At 46.0% G+C, this 14,563-nt stretch overlaps 1 protein-coding gene across 8 annotated transcripts in view; it reads left to right on the plus strand.

Annotated features, from left to right (window-relative positions):
• PTPRF (protein tyrosine phosphatase receptor type F) overlaps positions 1-7,062 on the plus strand; it is a 597,274-nt gene extending 590,212 nt beyond the window's left edge. For 7 of the 8 annotated variants that reach the window (XM_069227811.1, XM_069227807.1, XM_069227809.1 and 4 more), the window contains 2 exons: positions 3,787-3,922; positions 5,420-7,062. In XM_069227811.1, coding sequence (XP_069083912.1) covers positions 3,787-3,922; positions 5,420-5,488 — 205 coding nt within the window. In that variant the 3' untranslated portion in view covers positions 5,489-7,062. The remainder of the gene's footprint in view (positions 1-3,786; positions 3,923-5,419) is intronic. The other variant, XM_069227815.1, reaches the window with a different exon arrangement.
• The last annotated feature ends 7,501 nt before the right edge of the window (positions 7,063-14,563 follow it).

The following is a 14,563-nucleotide window of genomic DNA, read 5'->3' on the forward strand; positions in this document are numbered from 1 at the left end:
TCCGCAATGCCTGTGTTGCTTAGGAGGTTTCTCCCGCCGAACATGCCTACCAAAGTTTATCACTTGTAACTTGAAATTACAAATAACGATGTTAAAAAAAAAAGTAGAGTCACTCTCTTTAAGTACAAAATAAGTCTAATTTTTCTTGACCCTTTCTTGGGAATGCAACGGAGTACATCCCTGTACCTTGTTCTGACAGAGGCTCTGGCATTATCGCATTTTCTACGTAAGTTCTACGCACATTTTTGCACTCCTGACAATAGTGCCTCTCTTTGGGTGGTGTTTTTGGGAGTCTGTCACAAAAATGCTCTTGGAGGAGGCTGTTTGAATTCCAATTGGTAACATTCGCCGCCCACGAAAGAGCCGCCTTCGAGCTTGTAATGTTTTATGGTGCCCGGTAGGAAAAAAGGAGACTTCGCTTGTGGTGCTTGAAGGGTTGCAGTAACTCTCTTCTGCCGATTGCCTGATCAGCTCGTCTAGTTGCAGACCAAAAAACCTAGGTCCCATAAAAGGTAAAGGAATATTAGCGATTTCTGTATAGAATCCCGGTTCGTAGGCATTACCCGTATGCACCTTCTCCCTGCTGCGATGGCTCCAGCTGATGTGGACGCTGCCCTGAGACCACTCGAAGTGTTGTCTGACGGGGAGCGCATCCTTAATTCAGTTGTCTCCAGAACTTCTGTGCAGTCCTTTCCCTTTTGGAATCCTTCAAAAGCATGAAAGTCTTTTGACACACATCAACCTGCAGAAGACACAATTAGATGCTTCACAAGCCCTCTTGAGTGACCCCGGCAGTGTTTGTCAACAGAGTCATGCGGCAGAATCCTTGGTGTCCAAAGAGGGGACGCTTGCTGATGAGTTCACTTTCACCACTTGAGGAAATTCCTTGTCAACGTTTATTGGTGGGGATTGTTTACTTTGAAATCTGAGGAATCCCATTTTATCGAATTCTTTCCATTTTTGTCAATATGATCTATGTTGCTTTGTGAAGAGGCACAGCTTCAAGGACAGATGATTCAAAGAAATCTTCTGAGTCAATTAATTGTTCACTCTCGGCGAAGCAGTCTCTCTTTTATTCTCTTCTATGGTTGACAACCTATGTTAATTGAGCTTCTTCTACCAACTTCTCTTTTTGTGTTTCAGGCTCAATTCCATCGTCCTCCTCTGGCTCAGTTCTAGGTTGTTCTCTATGGGTCTTATCAGTGAAAGCAGCAGCCACTGTCTGCCTACCAGTTCTCGCAAGTAATCCAGTGTAATGGCTGTTGTTTCTTCCTGCCTATCAGGATGCATAGAAGGCAAAACAGCAATGGATTGGAATGCTACCAGAGTGATTGCCAGTGGTTAGGCTATTTGCAAGCATTCTTCTCATCACATTTTGAGTGACTGATGAAACAGCAGGCTCCCGGTGTACCTTTCCTGCTCCAAGCAGGTGAACAGTGATGTGTAAACTCACCTGCTAGAGCTGGGTCTTTAAATACCGTTTTTTGGCCATGAATCAGCCATATCCTTTAAAGCAGAGACATTGCCTGCACAGCATGGTTGTGTCTCATCAGTGCATGCGAAGACAGGAGGCATATTACCAGCCAGCTCGGTGTTACTCGGCCTGATACCCCGGGTTGCAGAGCCCCACCAGATGCTATAGCGACCAAGGCAGGGCTACCAGAGGAGCAGCGTGGCAACCCAGCTGACCATTGGAGCATATCTGTTGTTGAAAGGGAAAAGACAAGTATTAGCAAAGCCCATAGGTCGTGCCTTTGTGACCTATTGGCTTTGGAGGTGGTTTTTAAGTCCACACTGCACATCCACGATGACAAGACAGCTTGGGAGGGGGGCGCAAGGGCAATAGGGAGTGAGGCCTGGAGGGAATGCGAAAACAACTGGAGCAGGGCTGGAACAAAAGCAACACAAGTGGTGGTAGAAAGCAAAGCAGAGGGCGTGGTGGTGGGTAGCGATGGAGAGAAGAACACAGGCAGGGAGACCGATGTACACAAGGGAGACAACACACAAACGTGCACTCTAATGGAGTGCTTCACACAAAAGAAAAAAGTAGTGCTTGGAAAGCAAGGAGTGATACCAGCTAATTAAAGATCGTAAAGAGGCAATGCTCCATGGGAGGGATAAACACAAGATTGTCAACCTGGGACACAAAGAGGAAGCAGGCAAATGAAGTGACAAGGAAAACCAACCAGTGGTAAGAAATGGGTAGCTCGAAGCCCCTCTGTGTTTTTGGTAAGTCAACATATGCCTTGCAACAGACAGCGGATGAGCTTTCTAGTAGGCTCGGCCAATAAACAATACGAAAAAGGTATGCACGCAACAATTCATAATGGGTACCCTATGTCCATAGGAGTGAGACACAAAAAACAGACACTGTCAGGTTCCGGGGACCGTATAATGAGAGGAAGGGGACGCATGTTTTTAATGTAAACATAAAAAGGAATACTAATAGAGAAAAGGGTTTGCCTGTCTCAGGAATGAGTCACTCATTTCGTAGAGACCGTGACCAGGAGGACGAGATCAGGATGTAATGTGTTTGAGTGTGGCACAGGTGGGGAAGTGTTCAGGGCAGGCGGCCTGTGTTGGAAAGCGAGAGTATCAGTGTGCATCGATGTGCCACGTGGCTCTGGTGAAGTCTACAAGGTTGCACTAAGGCTTGGTGATGTAAGACATGTTGTGGGCATGAGTACACAGAGTAACATTTAAGGAGTACAGTCTCTAAAGAGCTCAGCCATTATATAGCCCCTTGATGTGGTTCTCCCAGGCTTTTGAGTGGTGGCTCCGTTGACTACCCAATCGCTTCACTTCAGGTGAGAGAGCAGGAGCGAACTGGCAAGGTGAGTGGGGTTTGCCTGTGTTCTGGAAATAATGAGATTTAGAGGAACAAGATTTCCATAGTGAACTGTGTTCTTCAGTTTCATGTATAGTAATATTTGGCTCAAATGTCTACAGTGATTCAATAGAGAGCCTTGAGTGAGAGGTAAAAGGGCCCTGGAGGGATCTGCATGTCTGAACTAAAGCTTCATAAAGGCATCAAGCGCTCCTTCAGAGAGAGAGAGGTGAAATACAGAGGTGTGGTGTCGGTGATTGACAGAGAGGTGCTTCTTGCAAATGTGGGGTGGTGATTGTTAGCCGAGCAGTTTAACACGAAGATGGGGTCCCATTTGTGATTTTAACTTAAAGGGGACAGAGATAGGGGATTTGGGAGAGGAAAATAAAAGTTTGTTTTTGTCCCTTGATCTTTCCAATGTTGTAAACGTTGAGGCACATACTGTAATGTGTTTGGAGAAGTGCATCTTAATTCATCTCACAAGGAATGGTGGAAATGTAAATTTACGAGGTATCCTCAATTTTCCAGGTCATGTCAGTTGTCCATAGGTGCTTTCCTTGTAACTTTGCATAGGTAAACAATGTTGTTTCCCTGCGACTGTATGTATTTTGCAATTGTAGCATGTTGACAGAATTTATTGGCTTTTAAGAGACAGCCTATCATCAGTGACATCATTTATTGCGCTAGTCAGCAAGCCATCATATGAAATTAGTACCCAAGTATCTTGGGGAATTAATCCAGGAGATTTTAAAGGCAGCAGCATGTTTTTCTCTGCTTTCATTTGCTGAGTATTATTGCACAGTCTGATGAATAAGCCAGGTATAGTAGATTGGTAGGGAAGATTCTGCAAAAGCTCCAAGGTATCAAAGAGAGGAATTGTGAGTTAATAACTTGTGGTACCCCCTCCGTCTAGGACTTGTGCATTTCTCACACTAATCCTTCTCTCTGTCTCCCTGCAGTGCTGGAGTTGGACGCACTGGAGTATTTATTACTCTTAGTATTGTGCTGGAGCGCATGCGGTACGAAGGTGTGGTAGATATGTTCCAGACTGTGAAGACCTTGAGAACACAACGACCGGCAATGGTGCAGACCGAGGTAGGTGGCCTGATCCAGTTCTCCCGCCGGGGTGCTGTCTCTGCACTGCTGTCTCCCGTCTGCTCTGGGCTCTCTTCCGATAGGCCCCTAACTGTATCTGCACTCTGCCCTTTCACCTGTCTGCTCTGGATTGTCTTCTCTGTATCGCACTCCTCCTTCATACGATCTGGATTTAATTTTCTATGTTCCCTCTCTCATTCTATATTCTCCCTTCTGTGCGATTCTTAGTATTGTGGTACATTCTATCATAATCTATTAGTCTTATATCTCCTGAATCTTTCCTCTACCTGAGACCCAGCATCGCCTGGCCCTGTGCCTTGTACCCCACACTGACCTTATATGTCTTTGTGTATGCCAAGATCCCTTCATTCATGCCCCACTCGTGTCATTGCCAGTGTTTAGTAACCCCGTGGTCCTGGCGTATCACATCATGAAAATGTTTCGGAACCCTTTCTTCACTTACCTCTTTCCAACTATGCACGCGTTTCAGGACACCGGGGTGGATTAACCCTGTGGTTCTTCAGCTCTTCTATTTCTGCCTCTAACCATGTGCACGTCTCGCCTCCCTTCATGACCCCCCACATTACACACATTCCTTAGGCCGACATACATACCCGGCCATAGGGTGCAACAAGCATGTCCGTCGGTTTAGCAACCCTGGGGCTACTATAGTATTTCAGAAGGGTTCCCAGTTGCTTTTGCAGCCAATTCTGTAATACAGATAGCACTGGCACACATATAACACCAGCACTATCGTACGAGAGCATTCCATAATGGCGCATGTGGCGCCATGCAAATGAATGGAACAGCTTGTCTGTGGGTCTGCTCCATGCTATAGATGCAGGTGGAGAGGCAAAGATGCCGCCAGGAGGCACACTGACTGTGTCTCACAAAAAGATAGCACACAGTCAGTGCGCCCCTGAGGGCAGTCCTCTGGAATGGGGAAACAGGAATGCCATGGACTCCCCCAGACACCCCCGTACAGGCGGATGATCTCTGTTCCCCTTTTGAAGTGCATGCAGGTGCCGCCTGTGCAGTGAATGCTAGGAGGGCTGCTTTAAGCAGTCGTTCACTAATTCACTGCCCCCAGGGCAGCCACAAGTTTGTCAATTCCTGGGGGCAGCGTATTATCAGGAACAGGGCACCTCTGTTTGTGTCCAGCGCACCAATTTGAAGGGGCAGTCCTCTCAAACCTAAGATGCATGTGGCCATATATTGCTGGACACTGCCTCATCTAGGCACTGGCTTCCTGAACCTAGCATCCACCATAACTTTGCCCCACCTCACTCAAGTGTTGGAGAACATAGTCTAACCCCAGAACTGACAACTACTGGTCATGGTTTGACATCAACGCCTATTGCTGAACAGGGTCTGACATAAGTGTGTTTCCTATTGCTGGACTGAGCCTCACCTGCCACTCTCCACTGCTGGACAGTCACATCCTGAACCCTCTGGCCTGACTCAGGCTTATCCTTGCGTTTCTCTTTAATATTCCAGGACCAGTACCAGCTGTGCTACCGGGCAGCTCTAGAGTACCTGGGCAGCTTTGACCACTATGCAACGTAACTACAGCTTTCATCTCGTCAGACCTGGGAATGTGTCGTCGTCGCCGCCGCCGGGACTGAGTGCCTCGTCCCGAGCCCTCAGCTGAACCCTCATCGGCTCCTCTGTACAGACGTCCCTCGGCCCGGTGATGAGTAAGCACAGTGTTCAGGACCCATCGCCATGGAAACATTTCGGGGAACAGGAGCGGGAGAGCCTCAGTTTTTCATTTTCTGGGATGCACTCCACCTGCTTCCTGCTGCCCATCCTCTCTCTGTCACCTCTACTCTCATGAAGCCATTGTGTTGATTATCAACGGTTTTATACACTACAATGTTGACAAAATCATGTTTTTTTTTAAAAAACAAAAAACAAATCATGTTTCACCGCGCAAGACATGTCTTGCAGCTAAAAAAAAAAAAGCTGGTGGCAAATGTTAACTTTTATATGTATCATTTATTTTTTTTAATTGTTAGTTTCTATTTTAGCCATTTGATTATTTGTACTGTATGATCAGTTTTTGCCCTGTTGGTTTCAGGGACACAAATACCATGCCAAACTTTCAACTGGAGGCCAACTGCTCTTAATATTTTTAATCATTTTATTTTAGGACACGTTTCTGTATTTGGGATGGTTGGGGTGGGGACACAGTGGAGTGTGGATTCCATTATCCAAACACAGAAAGTCTCTCAAGCAGCATATGAACTGAGCCACTTCCACAGAAAACTGGTGGCTTGGTTGTGTGGCAGTGGGACTGCATTTGTGAAGGATGCTAGTCCCTACCCTTTTCCCTTCCCCTTCCTGTATTTCATGGGTATTAACGACTGCATCTGTCTTTTACGTTCGGTGGGAACAAGGAAGAGAGAGAGAGGTGCCAGAAGAGAGGCGAAAACACACCCAGCTTTCGCCACTGCCCTCTATTCCCCTCGAACAATCTTTAAACCCGCAGGAATACTTTATCCGCTTCCCACGTTGCTTTCAAACTTCTCATTGACTCTGGACCCAACGGGGAGGCAACAAAGACAGCACAATCTCAAGAACTGCCACAGACCTCCCGCTGTGGCAACTGTGGTACTTCCTGTGGTGGAGTTGGGGGCTGTCGGGTTGAGGGGTAAAAGGCAAGGGCTGTCTCGTTTCCACTTTCGCATTCTTGATTACTGTTCATGGGCCTCAGCTCCATCAGGACTTCTCATACAACAGAAACCCAATGTGGCAAAAAGACTACTGTAACTTTACTGATAATATATATTAATACAACTTACTATATCAGGCCTGCACTACAGGAGGAAGGAGGCTTGGCCATCTCTTAGTGCAGTCCTGCTTAAATCAAGGTGGTGGAAGGTTTAACTAACTGTATTATCAAATGTATTCCGCATACTGAGAATCTGCAGCAAGCAAAGAGGACTCCATGCAGGGCTTGTAATGCTGGAGAACAAATTCATTTTTACCTTGTGGGATGCATTAGTGCTGTAGGAGTTCACTCTGTTGTACACAGTCTGTTTTCTATTTGTTAATAAAAAAAGTAAAAAATAAACACTGCAGCACTGGTGCTTGATTGCGGATGTTAATAAATTGAAAAGTATGGGCTTTTTTTTTCACTTGTCTGGGCTGTGCAGTTATTTTCATTTCTGCAGACTGTTGTCTAGAATATAGAATGTCTGTCAGTAACTTAGTTTTTCAACTGAGGTGTGGAAGTTATGAGAAGGCAATGATCATTTATATGAATGCAAAACACTTTTAAAAGCAAGACAGTCACAATTAAACACCTGCTGGCATTGTGATAAAGGGGTATGTCTCACGTAAAGACTATTTTTTAGGATTTGCGTTTTGCAATTTCTTTAAAGTCAAAGAATGGGTAAGGAAACTATGGGAGTTTTAGATAAATATTATTAGAAGCCTCATGATAGCTGTGCGGCCCAACATGTACTGTCCTCTAGGACTCTAGATGTGGCCTCAGCATGAAGGATGAATTTCAGAAGGTGTTCTGTCCTCAGCAATGGATCTGCCAAGCACTGGTGGTCAGCATCTCCTGTATGTTCAGCAGTGGCCAAATTCCTGTGGTGGTCCAGAATTTGTCCAACATCAGTGGCTATTGTGGGAATCCGTAGCCAATCGAAGTTCTTTATTCTTTCACATTAACGTTTTTTTCCCCCCAATCAGCGAGGCATGTCTTCGTTATTGTGGTTTCTTGGGCTTCTGAAGGAAGTGTGAGGAACCTAGTGGGCCGCCGCTCATCTTTGGACCAGGGGATATGTGGGTCCCCTACTTGAGTATTCCGGGAATCAACTAGATCGAGTCCTGAAACCGTCTCTTCAGGTGGCTCCTACTATGAGAAGGAATAATCTTCAAGGGACCTATCCAAACTTGCACCCTGGGCACAGTCTGGACTGAAGACACCAACACCTCACGTACTAAGGGTTGTCCCGCTGGAGCTGGACCTCATCTTGAGGCTCAAAGCCAGGGTAACCACCAGTACTGAAATCTAGGCTTCGAGCCCAGAGATTATGTTAACAAGGCCTCAAGAGTCATCCACAGAATATGTGCCTGGCTCTAGGTGTATGGGTTTCATCCTGAAGTACAGGAGTATGTCATCTACATATCCTTTGATGGTGAACATCTGGCTTACCCACAAGAGGTCATGATGGCTGGACCTTGCCAAGAGTCTCCAAGCCAGCGTAGTCACCAGAATTTAGAGATGGGCTTTGAGCCCAGGAGGAAGATGAGACAAGCATCTGAGACACTCATTCTCATTGCTCTGAAGCGGGCAGGGCAGCCACGGTACTCAGTCCTTCTGCACAAGACGTTGACCTTAAGTGCAGACTTTTTACATCAGCATCCGGGTCAGCTGAGACATCCAGATCTTAAGGAAATTAACATTGTGATTTAGCACCTGAAGACTTGAGAGCTTGCTAATCTGCAATTTCCAGAGGAATATATGCTCATGTTAGAGGAAGTTCACAGACCTACTACACAAGCTTGCTATGCCACAAAATGGAAAATATTTGCACATTACTGCATTAGTTAACCAATACAACCAGTGCAAGCATCGGTTCAAGATCTTATCTGCTAATTGTCACACTTATAAAAATGAGGGTTGCATTAGTAAGTCGGCTTCATCTTTACAGTAGCCATACCTGCTTACGTATAAAACATACAACATTGACCTTTGTCCGTGACCCCAATGGTTGACTCATTCCTGGAGGGTCTTAGTCATTCATCCAAAGACACCTACATGGTACCTTAACATGGTTCTCAGAAGAATCACGGAACCTCCCTTTGACGCATTACAGACATGTGAAATGCATTCTCTCTCCTAGAAACTAACATTTCTAGCTGCAATCTCTTCTTGCACAGGGTGAGTGAGCTGTAACCCTTACAGAGAAGGAGCCTTTCATCCCGGTTCATGAAGATTGGGGCAGCCTGAGGATGAGCCGGTATTTCCTGCCAAAGGTTATTTTGCATTCTATGTCAATCAAGGCCATTGACTTACTAATTTTCCTCCACCCCCGAGCCAGGGCCGGCTTTAGAGAGGTGCTGACCTCAGTGGGGCGTGAACCTTAGCGGGGCGCTGTGTTTAGCAATGACTTACGAAACTTGCAACATAAAACCACCTTCTGAAAAGTTCCTTGTGCGTCCAGCCTTCAGGAAACTATTAAAATGTCAAGATAACTCGTGATTGTTCCTGCTAGGTAGAGAGATGGGCGTTTGCAGCTTTGACTCGTCATAAAGCAGCGTAGAGGGTTAATATGCCTGCTGCAAAGAGCAGAACTATATTTTATGTGGATTAGTAAAGCCAGCCTTACAAGCGCTTTCAATATAAAGGAATGTATGTGAAGGGGGACAATGTCGAGATGAGGGGCACATTTGCCAGGTGGTAGTGAGTGGATCCGAGGAGGTGGTAATGGGGTGGGAGGGCGCCAAAAAAGACTGTTGCAAGGGTGCCACCGGCGATAAAGCCGGCCCTGCTCCGAGCATTGCACAAGTAGATGTAAAGAAACAAATCCATTTGCAAACCCAAGCAACTCTTTGTTGCATTTGCAAAGCCCACTTGAGAAAGCCAGTCTCCATGTCTAATCTTGCAAGTCCGTGAGTGTGAAATGTATTTTTATATATCACTCTAAAGCAAAACATACTGTTCACAGTGTATTTAGAGCACATTCTACAGGCAAAAAGGGAGTCACAGAGGCTTTCCTGAGGAACATACTGCCTGCAGAAATCATTGCTACATGGTCGACATTACACACTTCTTCAAAACATTACTGAGTGGGCATTCATGCCCCGACAAGAAGCACGGATGAGGCAGATAGTCCTTACTCTAAATATCTGCATCACATGCTCTCAAGCTACCACTTTAGGGGAGAGTACCACTTTCAAGTCTATGGAAGGCATGTGATTTGCAGCTACACACAGAAAAATTTTACTTGCCTTATAATTAAGGCTCCCAGTTTTCTGGTTTTCTGGTTTTACTGACTTTTGCAGATAAATACAGACAGAAATCAACTTGCTTCCTGTCTGTATTTATTTTTAAAAGCGGAAAAATACTGAAAATTGTGCTTTTTGTGAGAAACTATCAACGCTGTCTTTGATGAATTCCTGGCAAAAACTAAACATGTACACAGGGAGTTGGAAACAGGATCAGGTTTTCTTGAATACAGGCATATGTTAACATATATTTGTATACACATGTGGGTGTAGTGTTTTATTATATGTGGCTACTTAATTTGCTGAAAAACAGGCATCAATGAATGAGTTACGTCTAAGAGTTTAATAAATGTGGAAATATACCATTTTACCACTCCATTTATTCTCGAAATACAAAATAAATATGGATAAATACAGGCAGAAATGTTAAAAAAAAAAAAAAAAATAAAAAAAAAATACCATAAACCGGGAGCCCTATTTATAATCATAGCTTGTAGAGCTGCAGATTCCCCTGCACCCTCATCTTCTCAGTTGCAAGCTGATGTTTTATATTACAAATGTTATTCTTTATTCCACACACCACATTCTCTGTCCTGTTCCATTTCACTCCACTTACTTTCACTCACATGGTGGTGGTGGTGGTGTGTGGTGGTCCACGCAACCGAAAATTATACTACGAAAGAAACAACTTGCAATGTCCGTGCTCAGCATTCGATAGCAGGAGTGTGCACATAATGTTAATCTACAGCGCTGCAAACCACAAATAGTCACAAGGTAAGGGGCATTTCTCCTTCAGGAGTAAACATTCCAGAAGGTGTGTGTCTGTGCAAAGAAGGATCTCCTGATGATCAATCATGTTCATTTAAAGGGGGGTGATCAGGAAGGGGATCTATTCTAGAATTGTCTCATCCTTTGTCAACGGAGACTGAATCCGGATGATAGAAGCATAAATTGTGCCCTTTGTATGGCTCAGTGGGCCAAGAACTTTGAATGAGATTATTCTAAAGACCGAAGACCATGCTGGGCTTTAGGGCCAGCATGATGTGGTCGCCGCACCTCGTGTTTAGCACTCCATCTGCAGCCTTCTGGATTGTAGTTTGCTGATTGTGTTTTTTCAGGAGTCCATTGATGTATTCAAGGCATGACAAAACTAGGCTCTTGAGTCCCAGGTGAGGGAAGACAGTTTAAGATTATCATGGTGAAGGAGGCACACTCTGTAACTTGGTTAACCTTTGAGTAAACGAGTGATCGCAGCCAGGTTCTTTACTTCTGCCTAGAAAGTAGAGGTGTTTGGTAGTGGTCCAATTTCTGAAGGCAAAGCTTTTTTGATGTCTTATTTTCACCGCGATCCACAAGTGAGGATCTCCCTTGTGATCCATGTGCACCAAAATTCCATGGGCGTAGCTTCAATGGGGGTGTTTTGGGTGTTAGACCTCGTCTAAAAAATATATTCTGTAGTAAATAGTTGGGTACATGTGCTTTCACTCTGGCATGATGAGGTGTCTGTTGGGTTTTGTAGGAAGCTGGCTCTGTGTATACTATATCAAAATGCAATATAGTGTGCACAGAGTCCAGGGGTTTCCCAGAGGCTTAACAGAGGGTAAAGTGGATAATACTAATGCTCTCTTTTGTGGTAGTGTGGTCGAGCAGTTAGACTTATTAGAGGGTAGTGCAAAAGATTTGTTGTACACACACAGGCAATAGAAGAGGCACACACTCAATGACTTAACTCCAGACCAAAGGTTTTTATATAGCAAAAATATATTTTTTCAAATTATTTCTAGAGCCACAAGGTTCAAGTTGCAGGTAAGTACTTCAATAGATTCGTATTTCACACATGTATCAATAGTACTTTGTTTGAAATCAATAATTTATACAGTTTTTGAAATATTGGCAATTCGGAAACAGTTCCTGGGGGGAAGAAAAGTTAGTATGTTTTGCAGGTAAGTTCAACACTTACAGGTCCAGTCTCTGGGGGTTAGGAAGTCCATAGGTTGGAGTTCAAGTTAACCCCAAACACCCTCCACCAGCAAGACGGGTCGGCTGGGTGCAGAGGTCAAAGTTGAGAAAAACTTAACATGGGCTCCTATGGAGACAGGGGCACTCGGTTTCAGATCTGCTGGCAGGTAAGTACCCACGTCTTTGGAAAGCAGACCTGGGGGGTTTGGAGGAGCACTGGGGGGGGGGTCACAAGTAGGCACCAAACTCATACCCTCAGTGGCGCAGGGGTGACTGGGTGCAGGGTGAAAACAAAGCGTCGGGTTCCCAATGCTTTTCTATTAGGGGACCCTGGGGGTCACTTAGATGCTGCAGGCTGGGTCCAGGGGGTCGGTTCAAGAAAAACACAGGCTGGACAAGTAGGAGGGCTGCCTGCTGAATGTTGCTGCATAGGTGGTCGGGTTCTCCAAGGTCTGCGGGCTGCAGGTGCAGTGTACCTTTAGGCGTCAGATATCTTCGCCCTGGAGCTTTAGCAGTCATGGTTACTCTGGATTCACACTGCAGGCTTTGTCATGAGGGGCAGGTGAGGTCAATCCAGGGTGGGCACTTGCTCAGAATCTCCTGGGGATCCTCTCTAACCGGTTGGGCCACCTGGACATGGGTGGTGGGCATCTGGAGCAGAGTGGTCAGCTCTCGCGGATCCGGGGAGGCTCTGACGTCCTTAGTTGTAGTTTCTTCTTGGACAGGGCCACTGACCACGGGAGTTCCTGGTCCTTTGTGATGCAAGGCAGTCCTCTGGAGATTGGCAGAGGTCACTGGTCGCACAGGATGCGTTGCTTTCTTGTTGCAGGGTCTCTGAAGCAGGAGACAGGCCGTTAGGGCTGGGGGCAAGTCAGTTTGCGTCTTCCTTCCCTGCAGGGGGTTCAGCTTAGCAGTCCTTTCTTGTGAGATCACCAGGAATCTGATGACTTGGGTTCAGGGGAGCCCTTAAATCCTGGGTTTATGGGCATCACAGTGGTCAGAGGGCAGTAGCCAATGACTACTTTCCCTGAGGGGGATACACACCCTCTTTGTGTCCACTCCCTTTGGGGAAAGGGACACAAACCTAACCCTATTGGTCCCTGTCCTCCAAACCAAGATGGAGGATTCTGCATGGAGGGGGGGTCACCTCAGTTCTGGACACCTTAGGGGTGGTCACTCCCTGCTTTCTCTAATTTTCCCGCTGGACTTGCCACCAAAAGTGGGGCTTTGTCCTGGAGACAGCAAATCCACTAGCTGGGGTGCCCTGGGGCACTAGAACAAGAGGCTTGAGCCTTTGAGGCTCACTGCCAGGTTTTATAGTTCCTGCAGGGTGGAAGTGTGAAGCACCTCCTCCCAGGACAGGCTTTGTTTCTGGCCACAGAGAGCACCAAGGCTCTCACCCCATGTGGTCAGAAACTCATCCGGAAGTGGCAGGCTGGCACAGACTGGTCAGTCCTGCACTAGCAGTTTGGCTAACATACAGGGGGCATGTCTAAGATGCCCTCTGGGTGCATTTTTCAATACATCCCACACTAGCATCAGTGTGGGTGTATTGTGCTGAGAAGTTTGATACCAAACTTCCCAGTATTCAGTGATGTCATTATGGAGCTGTGGAGTTTGTAATGACAACCTCCCAGACCATATACTCAATATGGCTACACTGCACTTACAATGAGTAAGAATGGACCTAAACACTGTAGGGCATAGTGCTCATGCAGCTATGCCCTCACCTGTGATATAGTGCACCCTGCCTTAGGGCTGTAAGGCCTGCTAGAGGGGTGTCTTACCTATGTCACAGGCAGTGGTTTGTGGGCATGGCAACCTGAGGGGGATGCCATGCCGAATTTGCCTTTTTCTCCCCACCAGCACACACAAGCTCCAAGGCAGTCTACATGTGCTTGGTGAGGGTTCCCCAAGGGTGGCATAATACATGCTGCAGCCTTTAGGGACCTTCCCTGGCCACAGGGCCCTTGGTACCATGGGTACCTAACAAGGGACTTAACTGTGTGCCAGGGGTGTGCCAATTGTGGAAACAAAGTTACTGATTTTGGGAAAGAACAGTGGTGCCAGGGCCAGGTTAGCAGGATCCAGCACACTCTCAATCAAAGTTAGCATCAACACTAGGCAAAAAGTGGGAGGGGTAACCATGCCAACAAGGGCAGTTTCCTACACGTTTCACCTGGGATTTTTATATGCCCTCACTGACACAAACACACACATTCACTCTCCATCTCTTGTCCCTCTTTTGAAGGCCTTCCAATTGTTGGTTAGTTTGAAAAATATTGTGTTTTAAGTACCCCTAACAACCCACACTCCTCTCTCTTCCAACTCATGCAATGTATTTTAACAAAACATAAGGGAGAGTGATAGTTGGGAACTCTGAAGCTCAATGCCCCTCCCCCAACTTACAGACAAAGCTACCCCCCTTCAAAATTCTTTTAACACCTCTTAGAATTATGCCATTTTGCCCATTAAATGCTTCTGAGCATAGTACAGCACGCGCAAACTGTAAAAACACAAATTCCGTTCATGAATAAAACATTGTCCTCTCACTCCTGCAGCAGACATGTTAATGGCATCTATCACTACAGGGCTGCAAAGACTCCTCATCGGTTACAGGAGTATGTTGCATCCAGATGCCCATCAATAAGCATTTCGAAAAGTAAGCCAATTGTCTTCTTTCACGGGAGTGTGGTTCATTAATAAGTCTCGGGTAGA

This window comes from Pleurodeles waltl, chromosome 4_1 (genome assembly GCF_031143425.1).
Source record: "Pleurodeles waltl isolate 20211129_DDA chromosome 4_1, aPleWal1.hap1.20221129, whole genome shotgun sequence".
NCBI classification, from domain to species: Eukaryota; Metazoa; Chordata; class Amphibia; order Caudata; family Salamandridae; genus Pleurodeles; species Pleurodeles waltl.